This window comes from Sodiomyces alcalophilus (genome assembly GCF_042370955.1).
Source record: "Sodiomyces alcalophilus JCM 7366 unplaced genomic scaffold ACRALscaffold_7, whole genome shotgun sequence".
NCBI classification, from domain to species: Eukaryota; Fungi; Ascomycota; class Sordariomycetes; order Glomerellales; family Plectosphaerellaceae; genus Sodiomyces; species Sodiomyces alcalophilus.
The window spans coordinates 2,428,453-2,450,082 of NW_027263538.1; the positions used below are offsets into that span (position 1 = coordinate 2,428,453).

Here is a 21,630-nt window from a genome sequence, read left to right on the forward strand (position 1 = left end):
GGGATGGGATGGAGGTGGAGGTGGAGGATGGATGGGTATAGGATTGACGGAAGCAGAACACCTACCCCTGGGCTCCATATTATCAGGCACGGGCACAATACGGTGGCGTTTGGGACCCTGGCGTTTGGGACTGCGAATTGCGTTGGTTTTTTATTTTATTAAATCCTCTCCCTCCCTTCGTCCCAAAAAAGTCTGATGTTGTCTGCTTTGGTCTGCCGTGTCCTGACCGTCGTGACCACTTCCCCACAAAATTCCAGAGAACGGGACCGTTCCAGACCCCGGCTGCTGCATGCATGTACCGTGATGGGGGACCCTGTCAATTTTGGTTACGTTGCACTTAGCGAGCTTGGCCTATCGATACGGCACTACACTACAATACGGTGTATCAATACCTGAGCTCAACATGAACGCCGCTGTGGAACCCGGACGGTAGTGTACAACGTACAGCCTGCCTAACTTCTGCAAGCCCCCCTCAGAGCGGGACTCTTTTGGCCCTCAACTCTAAGGTGTCAGGGTCACGATCACAACCCACACCTTCCACTTTGTCTTCACCTCCGACCGTATCCATCCCATGCCACCTAATCCACTTGGTCTTCCGTTTCCCGTCCACCCACCGTTCCAGTCTTCCTTTTCTTTTTCTTTACCTATGTATGTATAAACTTTCCTACCTTTGACTGCTGGCATCGACCCATGCCTAAAACTTCTGTTGTGACACAGGCCAACAGTTGAATTTCCAGAAAAGAGCATCACGCGTCAGCTAGCCCCGCTAACTTGCCACAATCGCAAAAATCATGATGCTACTGCGACAAGATTCTGGATCAGATCACGTATTTTCGTTTTTTATTTTTGGCCCTCCACTATACGTACGACAAGGACCACAGAATTAGATGTGGGGATAGTAGGGAACGAGAAGGGAAAAACGAGATCGAAAAAGAAAAGAATCGTCCATCGTTTCCATCACTAATTATTGGTCATACAATGCATTCCACCATTTCGCCCGTTCCACACCGTCTTCGACAAAGTGCTCGTATCCCACGGAGCTTTCCCCGCCTACAACGTACCGATGCGCACTTGGGCGCTTCTTCCTTTGGACCCCATCTCGCCGTCTCCCTTGCTAGACAAGCTTCTAGGCGAAGCTGGAGATCGTCACAGTTATATCCTAAACGGGCGATCGTGTCGTGAATGCAGAGATGGAACACCTAATGGCAAATCGATTCGAAAGGAGAGCTACCGTGGATACAACCTAGGATGGTGATCCCAGCCAACCACCCGCATACCGTACAATACGTGGTTCTCTTGAAGCTTGACTTACGTTGTACTTCGGCTCACTTGCATTTGTTCCACTTTAGCTGGACGGCCGTTTTTTCTAGGGATCCCTTTTTCTATTCATCTCTCATAGCAACCCCAGGTTGTCTAAAAAAGCCATCTATCCCAAGATTCCTCTGCATTGACCTCTCTATCTTACTCCTCCGCCTAACATCAATAATACCAATAAGCAGCTTCGTCAATAGGTGCCACACTGAGAACGCGCGCACGTTCCTGATAAATACGTTGTAGACCCAGTTCCCCCACCCTTTGGCGGGCCATATCCGCCGTGGCCCGGTGCATGTCGTGGCTGTCGCCAAGATGCCGACAGTTGGGAGGAAGCCAACCATGCAGGTTGTCCAGCGGAGTGGCTTGGGCTGGGAGGTCACATGGCATAAGGTAGGCAGTCGGGCGAGTTGCTACGTTGAAAGTACGTTGTACGTGAGAACGGGGGCGAGGCGATCGGCACGGAGCTGCGACCGAAGACCACGGTCACTCTGTACGGTTGACCCTATGGACCCTTTGTTGGCAATCATTGCTTTGTACTACTCGGTCGGTATGTAAATTATGGCAACCCAACCCACTTCTTTGTGCTCTGTCCCCTTGCCCCCTTGGCCGACACCTGTCCAACCCCCACGCCCTGTTCCCCTTTCTGGGTCCGTCTGCGCCTGCGGGTTTGCCGTCTAATTATTCGTATGCTGCCCCTTTCTCATCCCAAATCCATACTTGTTGCACACCGCTTGATCTTAATCTCACAATGTTCCACCGCTCTCGCTAGGAGTAGGTGTCTATCTGCGCGGGAGGATTGTCTTCCATGTCGTAGGCGTCGAGGTCAAGCGCCCGATGGGTCTCAATTCCATGTCAACTCGAATTGTTGTATGCGTTCATGTCTTTACCGCCTCGGCGTGAGACGACGTCGAGATTTTACATGGTATCGTGGGTATCCTCCTTCTAAACCCCGTCTTCCCCCCATCCCCAGGGGGGTCGCCCGCCATAATCGTGGGTATCGTATCGTAATAGGTCAGGCAGCATCCATCTTCACCTTTCGCAAGTTCTTGAGCTCGTCCTGCTTGGCCCGTTAGTCATGCCATGCTCTTCGTTGCCATCACGTCCCCGCGACTGGGGTGCTTACCTCCGCTTTCCGCTTGCCTAATACCGGCTCCGGTGTGCTCCTCGCCGGCGTGCCGTCCCTGGGCCTCGTCGCCTCGGCGTGACAGCTGGTGTGGTACGCACGATTACCAACCAGCATCGTATCTAGCCAGACCCATTCCTGCGCCGTATCCAGCCACTTGTTCTCGAACTTCTCCTGGCATATGGGACACACGCTGTTGACGCCCGCTGACGCGTCGGGTACCACGACATACTTGACCTCGGCTTCCTTTTTCTTATGCGTTGTACCGCTGTCTCGGCCATCTTCGCCCGATGCCTCGTCCTTGTGTTCTGCATCCACCACCTCGCGGGACTTGAGCCAGTCTGCCATGTCGACGTACCAGCTTCGGTGCTGTCCTCGCCTCTCCGCCTCTGCTAGTCGTTGATGAACTTGGAAATGCCAGTCCATGTGTGCCGTCTTCTTCTTCCTCCCTGCCTCGTCTTTCGTAAATCGTCGCCCGCACTGCGTGCATTGCGGGCCTAGAGCCTCAAATAATGTCGGTACCAGGTGTGGGCGGTATCTAGTGGAATGGGGTTTTAGCACGGCAATGGGAGAAGAGGACGGGGCCAATTTGAAAAGTCAAGATGTCTGATGGGAACAAAAAGTAAACTCACTCTTGCTTCAACGATGCAGCATCGAGCTGAATGCTGTCCATCAACCGCGCAGGAAGTGATATGGCACTCGCCGCGGCATTCAGGGGCGCCAAAAGTTGCGCGAGGCCGGGCGGAAGTAACCCTGGCGGGGGAGCGCCAATTCCAGGAAGCGGCGGTGGCGGGGCCGCCGCGCCGACCACCGGCGTCACAGCCGGCGGCGTTGGTGTTGCTGACCCTCCGGGGAGCAGTCCGGCCTTCCGCAACCCGGCGAGGAGGGCCATTGGATCAGGAGTGGGGCCGGCCGCACTGGCTTGTGGTTGCGGCTGAGGCGATCGGATGGGTATGGCCCCGGCCGCTGCTGGCGGCGGCTGTTGCGTCGCCGGCGGAGGCGGTGTCGGCACCTGCGGGGTGACCGACTGTCGAGTAACGAGCGATGCGAGCGCGCCTTTTCCGAACAGAGAGTCAAGCGTCACCGAGCCATGCTGGGGCGGTACTACGGACGCCGCGGACGAGACGGCCGGCGGCGCTTGGTACGGTACATGAGGAGCAGCAGCAGCGGCAGCGCCGGCATGCCCAGGCAGCTTGTCGGCCGAGTATGGCCTTAGTTTCACAGCAAGATCGGCTACTTGATTTTTAACCAGGACCAACTGATCCGGCGGCACATTGTGCGTCTGCAGCAGTGTCTGCAAATCCAGCAACCCTTTCAACCTCTGGTGAACACCCTGATCGTTTGGGTTCTGACCGACTTCCACCCTGGAGAGACTGATCAACTCCTCAATGTCCCGAATCAGAGAGACAATGTCTATAGCGGCCGAGTAGCGAGACCCAGGTGGTCCCGCTGGCGGTGGGAACTGCGATGACGCCTGCTGATGAGGGCTCGGTCCTACTACGCCAGCTGGTGGCGTACCGTACGGGTGTGTCGGCTGCGGGCTCGTCAGTAACATGTCGATCGTGATTTTACAAGGTGCGGGTGGAACTCACGGGAAACAGATGAGGAATGACGGGGACGCTGGGTGGGCGTGTGCCATTCATTTGCAGCCTTTGCAGTGGCGGTCCTGGGAGGCCATGTTGAGCTGATCCGGGCCGCATCCCCGGGGGAGTCGGTGTCGCCCTGGGAGGTCCGTGTCCGCGTCCTCTGCCCAAGAGAGCCGCCTGGCGTCCCTGTGCTTGGATGGCCAAAGCCGAAGTTCGCGCCTTCAGAAGAGATTCCTCGATGGGCCTGGTGACTTCAGGGGGGAATACCGGCCTGTCGTCGAGAGACTGCGGCACGGGCTGTTTCCACGTTTGTAGTGTTTCTTCCATTTTCCGTCGTACTTGGTTGTCGACTGCCGCATAGGCTTCCATGAAGGTCTGATAGAGCTGGGCTCCGAAGAAGAGGGTATACGGCGTTCCCACATTTTTAACAATCGAGTCGAGAACGTAGAGAGCGGGGAGTTTCTTGTGCGGTGCTGTCTATGGTACACATGTCAGAGACGAGGAGAGCAAGCAGTAGGGGAGAAGAAGCGAGAAGTGAGTATCATGGGGCTTAGAGACATGAGCATAGTAGATGCTCTGTGTGGTCTCAGGGGGCGAGCACGTCAAAGTCGACTTACCCGCAAGATGTGCTTCTGCAGGACATCCGTAATGACCTGGGCATGCTCTGTATTTTCTCTAGCAATGGTTGTAAGGGTACTGATATCAGCCCTGTTTGTCGAGCTGAGGTCCTCGAGGGCCTGGCGGTAGTCGTCGGCCACGTCCAAATCCGGCTGGTCGTCAGACATGATTCCGATGATGCAGCCTGATCAAAAGTACGGCAAACAAGAGGTAATGTTTGATAGATTGTTCAGCAAGTCGTGCCTCCAGAGATACAAGAGCGAGCCGGGGGGAAATTGCAAGAGTGCTGATCTTTGAGGGTTGTGATGGGGGCTGGGGGGGAACTCAGACGCCGGGGAGAGCTTTAGGTCACCGGAAAACACGGGGGGAAACAATGAAGAGACCACCCAATTTTGTATGAAGAAAAACACACGCCTGGCTCTACCAAAGACCAGGAACCTGAGACCTATTCTGGGTGAGGGACGGGTGACGAGTCTTTTTTTCTTCAATCTTCGTATCCAACCAGCGCCTTTCCCCGAAGAAAATCACAAACGTCAAAGGCCTACCCAGTCCAAGCAGAACAAGGGGGCATACTAGCCGGGTATCATCCAAAGAGCCGTCTCATACACAAGTCCTAGGAGGTGGGCGCCTCTTTTCTTTGTGGATGAAAGGGTGAGGGTTGAGGGGAGTCGATGGAATCAAATTCTTTCTGTCGTTCGGTAATCGTTCGGTGGACGGCTGGACAGCCAAAGGAGTGCGAGTCGCCGAGTGCAACAAACAAATAACAAGGTATTCGGAGGGTCCAAAAGTCCAACTGAACAGTAGATTGTCAGATATAACACCACCAGCCCACGTAGCGTCGACAGAGCCTGGGTGCTGTTGCTGCGACTGTCGCGTGTAGAGGGTAAGATGGAGAGGAAAGCGTCTGGGGTGACGGGACAGAGACGAGACCTGGCTCATCGTGTCGTGTGGCAGTGCCCGCCACGGCTGAGGCTGTGGCTGGGACAGTACTAGGCACCGTGGCCAGAATGAGGCACGGAGAATGTTGCCGACACGTAATTACGTTGTACCGAATTTGAGGACTTACGTAAATAATATCACGTGACATACAAAGCACGAGCCCAAGAGGTGCCTATATAAACGAGTCCCCTTCCCCTTCTTTTAGCTCCTTCTTCTCTTTCTTTTCTTCATACTTACCTTGTCCGACTTCGTGGCGATCAAGAAGGCCGTGGAGTAATGAGGAGGGCCTGCATTGCACATCGCGGAGTCAGCCTCATTCGATTGTCCTTCGGGGCCATCGCGGGCGTAATTTTTGATTTGCAACCCATTTTCATTATGATGCTGCTAGACGCAGAATCATGAAGAAGACTCAATGGGATGGATTTGTCTACCGAAGTTGCCTGCGAGTTTGATTCATAGAGCGTGCTTGTTGAGTGAGAACTGGTAGGGGTAGGTAGTAAATACTTTGTTTCCGGTCTCACTCCGTCTCTTCGGCCGATGCTGCTGTCTATTCGTATTCCTCTGGCGTTTTAATGTGTACAGTCTGGGAGACGGCTGCAGTCGTCGACGCGCTTTTTTTGCCCTGCTCAACACATTCCCAGTATCTCACATGGGCAAGAATAGAACACGAAACGGATGCCCTTGTGGGGACAGAAGATTGCCTGCGTAACCGCGTCACACGATAGTTACGTTGTACACGTAGATGCCCATGATTTGCACCGTTAAAACGAAGATGCTGCTTGGTCATTCGCCTGTGCTCCGCCAGGGCGGCTACAGCAAGGGCGTCTAAGATATTTATGGATACCCTGGAGCGGTGTTTCCTACAGGGTATCATCCGCTGCCCAATTTTACCGCTGTTGTAACGGAGTACCTCGCTATCGAGTGACAGCTTCATCTGCGTGCCGCCACATGGCTGCATGTAAGTACGAATACAAGGAACGACGGCAGTTGTCCGCCGTTCGACGCTACGTACCTAGATGATGAAACTCAACAGCGAGGCTTCTTGCCCAATCAACGGCCTGTCAAAACGCCGCAGTTTAAACACAGTCACTTTTTGAGCAACGTCCATCTCAGATGCATACATGTATGTACTACTTCATAGGTGAGGTGAGTAGTGACAGGCGTTGCTTGTAACAACAATACTGTCTTTCCCAGCGTAGAAGGGGCGTCATCAGCATGACAAAAGCTGCGGTTACTGAACGGCAAACTCCCTGAAAAGCTCAAGACAGCAACGGCAATTGGGCTCAGTTATCTAAACCCCCGCGGCTTGATATGTGCTACCTAGAAATCTTAGTCCTTGGCCCGTCCGAGACTTGCCAGACGCCGAGAGAACGGTTGGATGACAGCCTTCCCAACTGCTTCAAGTCGATGTCCTGCTTCATCCTACTGACTGTAGCATACCCCTACAGGCTGCTGGGTATCGAGCGCTTCTTGTCCGACTCTCGGCACTGCCCGCAAAGACGCTACCTTAGCGGCTAACCTACGTCAATGCCTCTGCCCTTGGCCTCTTGGGTCCCGTGGCTTCCGCTGCTTCTTAACCGACAGCGAGGTTTCAAGTAGATGCAACCGGTCGCCTTTGCTAGGCCGTCTCCGTCCCACCGAATCTCGGCCAAGTATGGCCCAAAGGAGCCCTGAATCTGGTCCTAATCGATTACGGCGAGATTGATTGGCCATGATACCCTCAGGTGTTGAACTTTGACCTCCCGGCGCGAAGAGACGGATGCCCATCCGCTACTCTGCACCCTTTTTTAGTCCTCTCTTTCGACTTGGTTCGATCTCGCATCTTTGCCTTGTGGCGCCGGCTCTGACTGGGCTCGCGGTTACTGCCGATTCAGTAGTATTCCTGTATGACTACAATAGGAACTGTTCGCTATTAAAGGCCACAAGGGGCCGCTTTCACCTCCCAGTCACCTTCACTGTCATCACCTACTCATCTTTCACCTTTGTCAGGGGCCCCTCGGAGTCTTTTGACCCCGTTGAACAATGTCATTCACGCCAGACACGTAGTCCCTTTGTATTCATCTTTTTTCTTTACTATTGTTCCCTTACAATCATTCTTTCATAGAACCTCGTCCGGACTGGCTCCCGACTGTTCTCTCTTTCTTATTCACCATCTAACACTCGTGAACCATCTTCCTTTTCCTTCTTTTCTGTCGACTCCTCTAGATTCCTCACCGTCACTCGGCACCTTTCTATTCCACCTGTCCAGACACGCCACGAGCAACCAAACACTTACAACCGGCATATCATCAAGCCATCATCGTCCCAAGTCGTCCTAATCTCAAAGAAGATCATCCTCACCACGCGTTCAACGTAAGTTCAACGTGGACCGAGAAGCACCAACAGCGATATCATAATAGCTAATCTCTTCCAGGCCTCTAACCACCTACACTCACTCAACAACCAAGAAAATGTTCAACCTTTCGGAAAACTCGAGGCTGCGTGGCTCGGGCCACCTAATCCTCAACGTCTTCCGCGCCTGCAACATCGTCAGTCTCCTGGCCGCCAGCGTTGCCACCTGGGTCATGATCATCATGTCCGGCCTAACGGGCAACTTCTTCTTCTTCGAGGCCGTCTCGCACTTCTCCACCTTTGTCATCGCCTGCTTCCTCATCTGCTCCGAGCTCAACCTCTTCAAGCGCTACTTCGCCCGCCACTGGCCCGTCCTCTCCCCCTACCGCGGCCTGACCTGGCTGGGCGTCGCCATGATCGTCATGGGCTGCCACCTCCTCGGCAACCTCAACCGCCGCTCCGTCTCCGCCGACATCATGGGCGGCCACTTCTGGCGCCTCGTCCTCGCCGCCGGCATCCTCTGCGTCACCTTTGGCTTCTTCAACATCATCTCCTCCGTCATCTTCCGCGACTCCGCCAACGGCATCACCGCCCGCAACATCCGCGCCGACGGCGTCATCGCCTCGCCCGCCTCGGGCGCCCCAGCTTTCAACGACGCCTTCTCCACCCGCAGCGGCTCGTTCCGCAGCAACCCGTCGTACCGCAACGAGAAGAGCTTCAAGCGCCTGACCCTGCGGTTCAAGCCTAGCTGGGCCGGTGGCAAGCCCAAGATCAGCAAGCCCATGCCCTCCGCCGACGACGACCTCGAAAGGGCCAGCAACAATGATGCGAGCGTCTACCACGTTGTCAACCACAGCCCCATCATGCCGAATCTTCCGCGCCCACCAACGGCTTTGCACCCCATCAACCAGCGGATCACGACCTACAGCGAGGCGCACCATCTCAACCGCTTCTGAGGAGGCAGATGCCAAAGTCCGGAGATGCCAGGCACCACTTCTCTATGCTGGTCCAACGAGGGGTGGGGGAAGGAAGGGAAGACGATAATGAGCGGAAGGTTCCACTGAAACGGTCAGGTGTTGTTCAAAATAGCATGGCGTTTTTGGTTTGCTTCAGATGGTATACCCTACGCGACTGAGCAGGGGCGAGCCTGCTTGCTTTGCTTTGTATCACTAGATTCCTTACCAGTACTCTTCTGAATGTGTTCTTAGCTTGGTACCAAGAACCGTGCTCCGTGAACCCATGTCGTTTTGTGATTGTTTTTTTTTTTTTTTTTTTTTTTTTCATTACTCTTCGGTTGAGCCCGTAGGCCATATCAGCTTCCCCCGTGCACCAAACAGGCAGCTTGGCATTTCGACAGAAACACGTTCATCACTTCAAACTGGGAACCAGTCATGTTAACGGTCGTGTGCGTATTAGTCAAGTCATGGCCATTACATCGCTCACAGAAGTGACATTCAAACCGTAGAAGAAAGAGCAGAAGCAATGCCTCAAATAGGGCGTCTCATGTACCCGAAATTTTTGTATAATTCCTGACCTATCCGGGCCACTCCATCGCGTGATATCAAATGCCAGAAGCAGGAGTCGTCGGAGTAGTGCCGTCATAACGGAATACCCATTTCCCAACACATATCCCTTCCCCCACAAGACCGTCTCACAGCCGACAGTGTCCATGAGAGGATCATCATGATCGGCTGCAGCGGCGGCCAATTTAACGGTAGCGCCACAGGTTGAGAGTGTTGTGGCGCTTCCAGGTCTTCCTGCGGCCAGCCCTGGTCTTGTTGTAGCGGTGGCCCTTGTTGAGACCGCGGGACTTCTTGCCGGCGGCGGTGAGGCCGCGCTCCTCGCGGTGCTTGTGGACGGGGTTGACGATCCAGTTGATGCGGGGGTCGATCCGGATGGCCTTGTGCTGGGGGTCGACGAGGATGACCTCGAAGTACTTGTAGGTGGAGTCCTCGTTGATCCAGTACGAGTTGAGGACGCGGAGGTTAGCGCACCGGCGGCCGACACGCTGCTCGGCGGTCGACTGGAGGGAGCGCTGGAACTTCAGCTGGTTCACACCATGGTTGGTGGGCTTGCCTATGAATCCGTTTGTATTAGCTCTGTCGGGCGTGACATGTTCTGGTCATGTCATTTCGACATACCGTAGGTAGCACCCTTGGGGGCGTGCTTCTTGCGGCCACCGCGGCGGACGCGGATGCGGTAGATGACGTAGCCCTGCTTGGCCTTGTATCCCAGGCGGCGGGCCTTGTCGGGGCGGGAAGGACGGGAAGCGCGGTGGCAGACGTTGAGTTGACGAAGCTATATTGATGCACTCTCAGCAAATGTTCAACGAGTGTATAGCAGAGACGGGCGAGCAGCTCTTCCCCACCAACCTGCCGTCCGCGAGCCAGCACGGAGGCAGAGAAGGCGGTTGGAGGTCTCATTCCCGCCCACAGTATTGATTCAACGTACTTCCCAGCAGCGGACTCGGAGAAGAAAGAGCATCACATCGCTCTGCTTCTTCTTCTGAAGCTCTTCGACGTACTTGAGGGCACCCATTTTGGCTGCAGCACAAGAAAATTCGGTCAGCTAAAATAACACAGACTCGAATTGGTATAAGTGTTTTGCGGAGAGAGGACAAACCAGCTTTTCACGTCAAATCCGGCCGCCGAATTGTTGTCGAAGGGGTGTTTGTCGTTGAGGTCTGTTGGGAAGTTTCACAGAAAGTTCGAAGAGGGAAAATTGTGGCAGTTCCAGTTTGTGGGATAAGCGACGGGCTATTCCGAATCTGGTTAGTATCATAGGACTTGCCCCAGGCGAAATCTGGTTGGCTGTATAAGTGGGTCTTCAGGCTCAAGGTGAGTGGCCTATTACGTAGTACATCGTCTCTCTCCATGGTCACACGATTGCCGTGGTCGTATCATTTGGTAAGGCAAGTGGACGACAATCGTCGACTGGATGGTCTGCAATAATCTTACTATCGCCCTAATCACCCTCTAAGAATACAGGTCATGCATCCGAATGGCTCGAATGACTAGAAGCTACAGTTGCGGAAGCGTAGCTAAGTGGGCATCAAGCTGATCACCGGTCAGGAAGCTGGACCATTGCAACACTTGATCTCTCGCTGCGTCTCCCCAGGTCTCCTCGACGCCAATATCCTCGTTGAACAACTTGGCAGCCATCTCATCCATCTCCTTGTCGTTGCCAGTACCCGGCGCCGCGTACCGCATTTGGAACCCTGGGATCATCAGCTTGCCGACGAGATCTTGTCCAACGGATAAGGCTCGCTCGAGCAGATGCGCCATGTGCTCAACATCCTTCTGCCAGAGCTCTTCCATGTCCGCGTCAAGCTTCTCGCTACCGACGCTCTTGTTAAAGCCGTCGTAAATTCGGAGCAATCGGTCACATTTCTCCAGGGTTTGAGAGCAAGCTTGCTGGATAATGGCCCTGGAGTCGTTGCGACCCTGACTTTCCATTCCTTGTGATTCCGGGGCTTGGGTACGCGCATCCGTCCAGGGCCGCACGAGCTCTTCGACGAATTTTCCCCTACGCCGAAGGTAAGGCTCGGCACGACGAGGGCGAGGATGACGCGAAGGACTTACTTTCTTCTTTTGTATTCCTCTATTGATTTTTCCATATCCGCCATCTCCTGGTTGATCTTGTCCTCGACGTCCAGCATTTGCTTGCTATTCTGCTTGGGGTCTGTCGGCTCCTTGTTATTCGTAGGTCGTTTTCTTGGCTTCTCCGAAGTGTCACTCTCGTCGGACCACGATCGCTTTGCAGATGACTCTCCGTTCTTCTGCTGTGATCCCTCTGGCCGGCTATTCCCATTGGACTCTCCGTTCTTCTGGCGGGTCATCTTCAAGGCTCTTCTTGGTGATTTGCGCCGTCGTTCTTCACGCGAATGCACGAAAGATCACTTGCCCAGAAACTACACTGTGCTGTTCAGTGTTTGCGAGAACCAGGCGCGAATGTTGTCATTCTGGGACAAGATGGCTCATACCTGCAGACGGCTTCTTCCAACTACCTATGCGTGGAGGCCGTGCCTCTTGTTGTTGCAGGATATTCTTCTAAGGCTGATATAGCAGGATGATGGACACGAGAAGTCGTACGAAGTAATGGCCAAACGGTATATGTCGATGTTGAAGTTCAACTGAGGGGGTGCGTACGAAGTACATGCCTACTTGTCCGTATCGTCATGTAAAGTGCACCGGAATAGGGGACGTGGAAGAGGGAAGGCACAACCCACCCAGCTGTTTCAGATCACCGCCACAAAGCCATACAACCTCCACCCCGAAAGATCAATACGAATACATTCTGATGTCACATGCACACAATCGTGAACTCAGAGGGCGAGTGTTCCTTCTGCCTGATTCGAGCTGACTCTTGAGGCGCCGAGGATTCGAGGCCGGTGTCGATTCAGGTACCAAGGTAGCCCGGTTGGTGTTGGTCACGTAACCCTCTTTCAGGACAAGAGTACTCCTCCAAGAACAATTCGGGAAACAAACATCATAATTCGACATCATGCTTCTCACCCTGTACAGCTTCGCCTTGCTCCTTCCCTTGTTCCAAGAACTTGGTTACCCTCTCCTTAATCTTTGAGAATCAGTTCAAGTTCAACCTTTCAAGCAATCGGACATGGTGATCATAAGTCATAAACTCGGGTTGCCTTGCAAATTTACCATCTTCTCTGTCTACCTACTGTCTCTTCGCCCTCTTACCGCCGGCCCCCTGTAAACGAACTATCACGCCTCGGATTAAGAGCCCGCCCTTGAGAATTAAGTCATGGAAAGTCCTCCTCGTACACATTGGACAAGTCGTACCCAAGTTCCCGCTCTGTTCTTTCCATTTTGGTGACACCAAATTGACACCCCATTCGTGCAAAAATCAAATCTCTCTGTCTATTGGCATCGGCCTGTCCATCCCTGGGTAATGTAGCAAACAAAACAAGTCTTGAGTAATGTCCATCCGTCCCAGGGGGATCAAAATGAGACCGGGGGAAGAAGAAAGATCTGTAAAAAAAAAAAAAAAAGAAACACCAAAGCAAAGCTGTAAGCGAAAGTGTATGTAGGAGTTCGTGTAAGTGCGCCATCTCGAGTCTGCCCTCTAGATTGGTCCCACGTGAATTCGTGGGGTTCTCCCCCAGCGAGTTAGCCGTCCAACGCCTCTGAAGCAAAGGAAAGACCAAAGGGAAACGGAAAAAAAGAAAAGAAAAAAGAAAGAAAGACCAGCCGAGGTATCGTTAACAAGGCCTGATCTGCTTCAGTCGATCGTGATTTGTCGTAGCTGTGTCGTCCGGAAGCCAACAGTCTAGAGGTCTGGTACCAAAGGTACAAAAGCGTCGAAATAATGAAAGAAAAAGAGGACCCAGTCAAGGGAACGAAAGAAGATTATCGAATATTTTCAACGTGAATTCAAGGATAGGCTTTGGAAGCCGCCGATCCAATCGCCCGCGGAATTCATCGCGGAGACACCGGGTTCGTGGGATGGTCCGGTGCTTTGCGGGGGCGTCTGGAATCGGCCGAATTTCGCCTGGTAATCGCTACCGGATGGGAAGCCGCCATAGCCGTCAGCAGGCGGCATGGCACCAGGAGCAAACGGCATGTGACCGGGTCGGGCTGCGGGGTTCGTTGGCGCCATGTGAGGAAACGGGTAGCCAGCCGGGCCATAGTTGGCACCGGGGAACTGCTTCTCTCCACCGACCGGAGGGCTGAAAAGGTTGGAATGCCCGCCGCGAGCAGAGGGACCCGAGCCGCCGAAACCGCCGTGCTGTTGGCCCTGCTGCTGTTGACCTGGCTGCTGTTGCTGGCTTTGCTGCTGTTGGTGTTGTTGTGGCTGCTGCTGATGCTGCTGTTGTTGGTGATGCTGTTGTTGTTGCTGCGGCTGTTGCTGTTGTTGGAGATTCTGTCGTCGCTCGGGGTTGTGCGTGCCTCGCTGTATGCCAACGGCGCCAGGTCCGACACCGCTTGGAGCCTGGATGCCGAGAGTAGGGCTCGCAAAGGACGCCGGGTTGATAGCCGACATCCAGATCCTCGTCTTGTAAATCTTGAACAAGTCGGTGACGAGCGAGTTGAAGTTGATATACGAATCGGCAAAGTAATAAAATGTGAGCTTCTTCCAATCCCTAAATGTCAATGCCATCAGTATGCGATCGATGGATTATTCATGAGATTTGGAGCGATCATGAAAACAACCCACATTTGAAACTCGGCATCCAGAATTTCCATGTTCAAGCCGTGCTCTTTCACCTTCTGCATGCACACTCGCTTCGCCTTGGCCTCGTTGCCCTCCTTGTCTCGGAGCGCAAGGATTTCGTGGCTCTGCGCCAGGCGCTTGATGAGCTTCGGCTTCAGCTCCCCAGCGTTGGGCTCCTGCATGTGATGCTGGTTTGAAGGACCCATGCCGCCTATGGCACTGCCATGGAGCCCATTGGCGGACGCCATAAGACCAGCCCCGGTACCTTCTTGGGCGGCGGCGGCGTTTTGCGAGTACATCATGAGCCACTTGTAGTGCTCCTCCGCATAGTGCTCCTTGAGCTCCTTGGCCGTCTGCCAATCGACATTGTCACGCATCACGGTGCCCAGGTCCGTGCCGCGGTCAGCCTCCACGATGACCAAGTCACCCGGCTTTACCGTCAGCCCTGTGCCTTCCTGAATGTAGAAGACGTCTGCTCGAGCACACTTGAACAAGACAATATGAAGGAGCTGGTTATGCCGAGGCTGCGACATGGCGTATACGTTTCGATGGGGTGAGGGAGGCCGGTTTCCATAGAGCGCGGAGGCATGAAGGTTGTAAGGCGTGGCAAATGGGTTATTGAATGACAGGCCTTGTGCTGGAGACACTAGACCACCGCCGGTGGTGAAGTAAGAGGCTATCAATCGGCATATCAGTATCACGATCCACACGGCATCAATCATCCGGTGACATCCTCTCTCTCGGACGCTTACCAGTATTGGGAGCAGGGTAATTCGGGCTCTCGGCGTATCCCGTCCCGAATTCAGGCGCAGGCGCAGCTGGCGTGGTCGTGGTGTCGAGCTGTGTAATGCCATCGGTGGCAGAGCTGATGGACCCCTGGCGAGTCGGCACGTCGGCGAACGAATGCCGCCGGCTCTGCTGTCCATCGGGGCCACCGAACCCCAGCGAGCTGTGCCAAAAGGCCTTCTTCACATTCTCTAGCTTCCGGTTCTCGTAGGGTGGGCGTGAATATCCCGCGCCGAGCTCGCTCATCCGTCGGTTCAAGGCCCGTTTGGTGGCCAACTCGGCACTCTCGCCGGCTTCGTCCAGCTCGTCCACGGCATAATCGGATTCTTCTGGAACCGAGTCTCGGAGGCCATAGCCGTTCCCCATGGTATAGGCAGCTCCTGTGGAGGCTCTGGGCCGAAGCCTGGCGTTCTGATACTGCTGCTGCTGCCGAAGCATGGCGTTTTCACGGGCAAGCATTTCGATGGTCTTCGCCTCGGCGCTCTGGTGCAGCGAGCCTTGCATGGATTCCGATGCACTCTCATCGTCGTCGTCCTCGACTTCCTTGACCTTTCCAAGCAACGCTCCATCGTTGGACATCTCGCTAAGCATGCTCGGACGTGAGGGCCGGTGTTGTAGCCCCGAGTGAGGAGGACCGCGACCACGGCCGAGGGCGGCGGAATTGGCCATGGCCGGCAGGTTCGAATCGGGATCCAGCTGACCTACCGAGTACGATTGCGAGCGGTACGTCTTGGGTGTAGGATGGAGCGGGATGGCGAAGGGTATCTGCGAGTTAGGCCCGGATTCTCTTGGTGCCGGTGACATCTGCCCGAAGCCCGAGTCCGAGTTGAAGAAGGCGCCGCCTGCGGCTGAGCCGGAAGGCAATGTCGAAGTAGGGGAAGGGAGCACTTCGGTTAGGCGCGACGGTGGGTCCTTCCGGTCTGAATTCCAGATACCCGTCCCCCAGGTTAAAGGAGGCGGGGCGGGCCCGCGATTCAGAATGCTAGACGACTGAGTGTGTGAAGTCCAGGTGGCCGTGCCAGGATCTCCCGAAGGAGTAGTCGGGTGCGAGGCTGTCGGGGACATGGGGCTGCTGGCAAAGGAGTCCTTTCGCGGACGGGCAAACGGCTGACTGGTGTCGTTCAGCCATGAAGCTCGACGAACAGGCTTCTGTGGCTGCGATGCGGCCTGAGGCGGCTGCTCCTGGCGGTTCTGGTCGCCCTCGTCCTCTGAACTAGCCATGGCTTCCGAGTCGGGAGTCGATCGTCGGTTGAGCTTATCTAGAAGGATGGCTTGATTATTGGGAGCCACTGCCGGAATTGTCCCTTGGCCCGGTTTTGACGACGGGCCACCGGGCTTCGTTGTGTTGGAATTGGAACTCATTGTGGCAGGTCTGGTGAATGTAAATCACTTTACAACAAGTCCTTATCAAGTTGACGCAATCGGCAGGCCGTCTCGGGGACCGTTGTCGAAGACTGTTTGGCGGGCAGTGGCGACGGCCGACGAGGGGTAGGGAAGGAGTTGCGAAACCACGTGAGGCAGTAGATGTGACAAGAGCCAATCCGCAGAAAATCTATCCGCGATGCGCGGGGTAACCACTAGGCAACCTGTTAGCAGTGCGACTCGAGCATGACTAGATAGTACGAGTAGGAACCGGAACCGGTAGCCGTGGGGAAGCCCGCCATGTTGCTGTTAGAATCACCTGACAGGCTGCCGTTCCCTCAAAGCGTCCCATACATTGCAGAGGGCCGCGAACCGCCGTATATGTAGTCCTGCCCTACTTGCCTTGGCTTGCAGGACGTTGTAGTGCTGGGCCTGGGTTGCGAGCCGTAGGTAATGCAAAGAGTGACACGGTACTGAAGGGCCCAAGGTGGCAAAGATGGCAATCCTCACGGCTGGGCCACAAAAGCAACCCGAGTCGGCTACCAGATTCGCTTCGCAAACTCCTCGACAGGACGCATAATGGAATAGAAAACTAGGCGGCGGCAAGGAAGCACATACATACCAGTTGAAGATGGGGCGTCAGGACGTCGGTACGCAGCGGAGAAAACGGGTATTCGAGACGTAGTCGTTCCAGGTTCCGGTTTGTTCGGCTGCAACAGCAGGAGAAGAGGGGGAGAGCCGTCCAGATTAAGACGAGTGCGATGTTTTCTCGACTAGGGAACCTAAGCCCAGCTAAGGCGGCGGACGGTGGCAAGAAAGGAAAGGAAAGATAAAAAAAAAGTTGATGAGAATTGAAAGAGTATTAAGACGCGAGCAAGGCAGCGATATTGCCAAGATCCGTCCGAACCACTTTGTCCAAACCTAAAAATGACCCAAAGAAGAAAAGATGGACGTAGAATTCTGTATCACAGGGCGTATCGCGCAACGACTGCGCATTTGCCCCTTTCCAATCCGCCTGTATTCGAATATCGGTGTCTTGCGTTGATATGGTGGTATGGTGCGATGCGGAGGACCGTTGTATGTACGATTTGCAGGTGCGACGGTAGTGAAAAGGGGTCTAGGCGCGCATCCCAAGGCGGATGTGACCGAATGGACGGAGTTATGCGACAACGAAGTGACCGAGGATGATGGAGATGACAACGAGTCGGCCTGGTCGGTTTCGGGCTTGCGTATCGCCTCGGATTGTTCGAGAGAGTATCGATCGTGGTTTGGAGAGAGGAGTGGGGAGGGTGGAAGAGGAGAGGAGCGGAGAGGAGGGGAGGATGATGGGAACTGAATGGTATAAACAGTTCAGGTTATGCAGATGGGCCGAGTAGAAAATGAAAAAAAGATGGAAATACTCAGTTGTCTTGGGAAGGCAACTGGGTAGAGTAGGAGGTGGGTAAGATAGGGCGCGCAGGTGAAGGAAGTAGGCCAGGTAGCGATGCGGAGGGGAAAAGCCGACAGTGCTGAGCTTGTTCGATCCGTGTGCGGCAAGAGAGAGGTGGTGGCTGGTGTCCTCGTGCCGCTAGACTAAAGCACGGTGCGGTACTTTATTCTCTAGCTAAGGTAAGGTAGGTACTCTGGGGTGGTGGATGCGTGGATACATGCTTCGTAATTACAGCCTGGCCGTTCGAGCCGGAGACCGGGGAGTCCAGTCCGCCGTTGGCGTTACGGTGGCGATTATCAAGATCACTTCATCCATCCACCCATTAGCCATTTTCGCCATCCACACTTGGGACAAGTTTACCAGAGGAAGGGGAAAATAGTTGAAGTATTGTTGAATTCAGGGACTCCCAACTTTTTAAAAAAGGAAAAAAAAAGGAAAAAAAAAAAATAGGGAAAAAATAGAAGACCAAGAAAAGGACGCGCGGTGGGCTTTGAGGATAGCCAAGCACAGCTCTAATTGCGCCTCTCCGCCACAAGTAATGCATCTGCAAGACAGCTAAAGATGTCCCACGGCACAGTGTAGGAGTATTATTTTAGACTGTACCCTCGCCGAAGGAACGAACGCCCTGGCCAATTCTAAAAGAGAGACGAGACACCATGAGCGCAAGTTGCGACTGAGCTACAAGAGCTACCGTTCCTAGTTCAGTTGCCCTGAGAAAACAGACTGATTTTGAGTTACGACGAGACGTTGATTAGAGAAACCTTCCGGGCCAGGATATGGGATAGGACCTGTCCCTCAGACGCAATGAACGAATCACAAGTGTCCAAACGACGATGGGGAAGATTGACGATGGATGCTTTCTCTCCGCTCGTGAGGTACAACGTACAAATGCGAAAGACTGCATTTGCAACGTCCGCGGCCCCGCACACGACATATCTACTATGGAGGTCTAATTAACATTAACGCCGGTCAAGTTTCCCTCCATGCGTCGCTGCTATAAGTTGCGAGGGGACAGGCAGGCAAATGGTACGGCACAGGACGGAGATTTTACATTGTCTCACCGGTCACCGGAAAAGGAGGTACGAAGTAGAATTATAGGTCACCCTCTTCTCTCGACTTTGGAGAAGACGGTGGCGGGACTTGCTAAGCTCCGTCTTCGTGAAATAGGGGTTGGGAGAGCACCTGCATAAGTGGCATGACCCTGGCCGCGTCTCCTTAGAAAACGTTAGGCATCTCCGCTTTTTTTGTTTCTGCGGTATCTGTACATCGACGCGTCTCTGGATTTTCACCCAAGCTGATCATATGTAAATACCCCATATATATAGGTGCATCGGTCGTCTTTGAGGATAATAGTCTCGAGTCGGTATTTGTAGTCGCTGGTTCCCTCGTTGCCTGGACAAAGTATTTCCTGGCATCGTTGGCAATGCATGCCTTCAATAATAGTCCGCCCCAAATTTCCCCCTATGCACCGCACCGACAGTAGGTTCACTGTTAGCGGAAATGTACGGATCACGGACTGGGGAAGAAGTACGCCATGTCTCCAATCAGAAGGGTACATTTTCTCCATCCTTCACCCCGCACTTGCTCCACTCGGTTCCCCACCACCGGCTTTGTTAAGCTTTTTCGACGGTTCGACACACCGACACCACCATCGTGGGCTGACATAAGGAGTTCGTATACCCTCGAGGTCGTCGACCTTTGCCGTTCTTTGTTCTTCTGTCTTTCCCATCGCACGTCGTTTCATCGTTGACACCTGGTTCTTTTCCGCCCTAGTCCAGGGAGACGGAGGCGCTAGACATGATTGTCAACAGGCGTCCAGGCACCTGGGAAAGGCGAGTTGCAACTCATTCCACCCCCCGTGCTTCCCTTTTCGTTAGCTTCTGTTTAACTCGGTGTACGTAGTCCCTCTTCCATGGGGTCTTCGTAATGAGTAACGGAAAGTAATGAAGCTGTCCCAACGACAATATCCATGCAGAGTCCCCCAAGATACCACCAAACAGCTCGCTTTCCGATACCTTTGGGGCCCCACAGATCGACCGTTGTGTCAGGCAGGTGGTCTCCTGTACGGAGTACGGGATAATGACACTACACTGCAACGTACTCGGCGTCTGTGGCTTGAAACTGGTCGAATACCTCTGAACTGAACCCCCCCAGGGAGTCTGCTAGGACATGTTTCGCTTCGCCTAGTTTTGGGACCCCTTCCAGCGACCCCAATTTCCAGGGACCAGCCCACTTATGCTTTCTCAGCGACATGCGCCGGCCACTGTTCGTTGAACGGACAGAAAGGACTTGGTCCTGTGAGCTTCGCGGCTGCCTTTATTTCAATGTTATCACGTCATGATTATGGCCATAAGTGTTTGCGCGAACCACGCATGTCAACATATTGCCCGGAGATGTTTGCTGTTGCACTGCAGAAGACTGGGGTCGACTAGAGATAGTTGGGTCGTTGGACATGGCCCCAGCCTGTCCAAAGTTGACGCCTGCGCTAAATCTCCCAAAAATACGGATACTAGTCTTCACCGCACCAGTTAGGTAGCTACCACACTGTCATGATCCTCTGTTGCTTTCTTTACTTTCCCATGTCAACTATGCCGTAGCTAATATCCAGAGCATGGACGCACGACAAGTTCAGGCTGTCTCGGGATGGTTCTGAGTTTTCGGTGATGGTTCAGTCGACAGTCCTGTCCGTGGGGCTCCAATCCGTGTACAACATGAACATGTCACGCGCATCGGCCCCTTCATGTCGCTGACATTATCAGCGTAAGCCACCCGTTTTCGTGGGTTCTCTGATCTCATTTCGCAACGCAACCATCCAGCAGCGAGCCCAGGTGGAAGGCTTGGTGAAGTCGCCCAGACGCACCGTGCCCATACCCCCACTTCAGTGCGTGTCTACCCGCCGTCGTTCCTCATCGCCGGTCGGGACCGAGCCAGCAGCGCTCTCGAATAGACAAAGGGGCCGAGTAGGAGGCGAATGACGAGATGGCGCAATCATGACACCTCCTAAACCCCAGTCCCGAACCTGCCAGGCTACACTAATGCCGGCCGACAAGCCAGCCAGGGGTTACTACCCCGGATTTTCAGTTGGCGTGGGATGTCTAGAGCTAGGGCCCGTCCGGGTTATTGGACGGTATTGATATGTAACTATGTAACCGGTTCGACTAGAAAACACGAACTGACAGGATGACAATGTGTTGTCATTCCCGAGCCCAGCCGGCATCAAGCGAGGGGAACCCGGAAGTGAACCATGGTAAACTGCATGCATCCATCTTCTCCTCGTCACAGGCCAAAAAGTGGCCTGTCTATCCTTATTTTTACTACCTCGTACGTACGAAGTACATAGGAAGCCAAGGAACTTAAGACTGGGCACAGTTCGTTTTAGAACCAGTGCCCCCTAGTTACGTAAATGGCTTGGTAGGGAATATGGGAGCTTATGGTCTGACGTTGATGTCGGGGCTCTATTTTGAGGTTCTCACTGTGATGATTGTGACCGGTACCGAGACTAATTAAACCATCCAACCGGTGAGGGTAGATATGGCCGTTTGAATCGAGTAACAGGAAGGCTGCACGGCGACGATCTTTTGGTCAGTAGCCTGCTATTGTTGAAGATTGACTACCTAGCCGATGTGACCCTAGCCAACACCAAAAATCCTACCCTAATCTGCTAGTACAACGGGATGGAGTGACTAAAACGCTCGGATTTCTCGTTTGGTGAATGGCATATGATTTTGGGGTTGGATGTGGCGACTTGTTCTAGACCCCTCCTTCCCCTCACCAGTGCAGTGATCGCCATGTACGAATAGCCGTTCATGGCCGCGTGCCGGGGAACCCAGTCCGCCAGTGAAGAATTTCCAATTACTTTTCCAACCCTTTCGGTTTGCCCGCTGCGTATTCGTACACCACATCCAACACAACTGCCGACCTTTGCCTTCCGCAAGGCGAACGGCCGTACTCTGTTTACTTTATCTCTC

The 21,630-nt window shown here is 54.0% G+C and overlaps 6 protein-coding genes across 6 annotated transcripts; 1 reads left to right on the forward strand and 5 right to left on the reverse strand.

Annotated features, from left to right (window-relative positions):
* Window positions 1–1,799: 1,799 nt before the first annotated feature.
* Window positions 1,800–5,518, reverse strand: ACRALDRAFT_1082814 (uncharacterized protein). Its single transcript, XM_071019355.1, has 5 exons — window positions 4,641–5,518; window positions 4,030–4,500; window positions 3,070–3,971; window positions 2,438–2,975; window positions 1,800–2,371 (listed from the first exon to the last, which is right to left on the reverse strand). Exons 1-5 carry the CDS (start codon window positions 4,806–4,808, stop codon window positions 2,327–2,329), a joined length of 2,124 nt encoding a protein of 707 aa, XP_070872728.1. The 5' UTR covers window positions 4,809–5,518; the 3' UTR covers window positions 1,800–2,326.
* A 1,010-nt stretch (window positions 5,519–6,528) lies between these two features.
* On the forward strand, window positions 6,529–8,945 carry ACRALDRAFT_1082813 (uncharacterized protein; the record flags this gene model as incomplete). The annotated part of the gene is made up of 3 exons (XM_071019354.1): window positions 6,529–6,543; window positions 7,685–7,932; window positions 7,994–8,945. 3 exons carry the CDS (start codon window positions 6,529–6,531, stop codon window positions 8,865–8,867), a joined length of 1,137 nt encoding a protein of 378 aa, XP_070872729.1. The 3' UTR covers window positions 8,868–8,945.
* A 251-nt stretch (window positions 8,946–9,196) lies between these two features.
* Window positions 9,197–10,577, reverse strand: ACRALDRAFT_1065088 (60S ribosomal protein eL15). The gene is made up of 4 exons (XM_071017098.1): window positions 10,534–10,577; window positions 10,363–10,454; window positions 10,053–10,209; window positions 9,197–9,987 (listed from the first exon to the last, which is right to left on the reverse strand). Exons 2-4 carry the CDS (start codon window positions 10,447–10,449, stop codon window positions 9,620–9,622), a joined length of 612 nt encoding a protein of 203 aa, XP_070872730.1. The 5' UTR covers window positions 10,450–10,454; window positions 10,534–10,577; the 3' UTR covers window positions 9,197–9,619.
* Window positions 10,578–10,834: 257 nt separating this feature from the next.
* ACRALDRAFT_1065087 (uncharacterized protein) lies at window positions 10,835–11,363 on the reverse strand. The gene has a single exon (XM_071017097.1). It carries the CDS (start codon window positions 11,226–11,228, stop codon window positions 10,932–10,934), a length of 297 nt encoding a protein of 98 aa, XP_070872731.1. The 5' UTR covers window positions 11,229–11,363; the 3' UTR covers window positions 10,835–10,931.
* A 1,930-nt stretch (window positions 11,364–13,293) lies between these two features.
* On the reverse strand, window positions 13,294–16,233 carry ACRALDRAFT_2044053 (uncharacterized protein; the record flags this gene model as incomplete). The annotated part of the gene is made up of 3 exons (XM_071021400.1): window positions 13,294–14,014; window positions 14,089–14,761; window positions 14,838–16,233. 3 exons carry the CDS (start codon window positions 16,231–16,233, stop codon window positions 13,294–13,296), a joined length of 2,790 nt encoding a protein of 929 aa, XP_070872732.1.
* Window positions 16,234–19,450: 3,217 nt separating this feature from the next.
* On the reverse strand, window positions 19,451–20,182 carry ACRALDRAFT_2037000 (uncharacterized protein). The gene is made up of 2 exons (XM_071020821.1): window positions 19,565–20,182; window positions 19,451–19,494 (listed from the first exon to the last, which is right to left on the reverse strand). Exon 1 carries the CDS (start codon window positions 19,913–19,915, stop codon window positions 19,748–19,750), a length of 168 nt encoding a protein of 55 aa, XP_070872733.1. The 5' UTR covers window positions 19,916–20,182; the 3' UTR covers window positions 19,451–19,494; window positions 19,565–19,747.
* Between the last annotated feature and the right edge of the window lie 1,448 nt (window positions 20,183–21,630).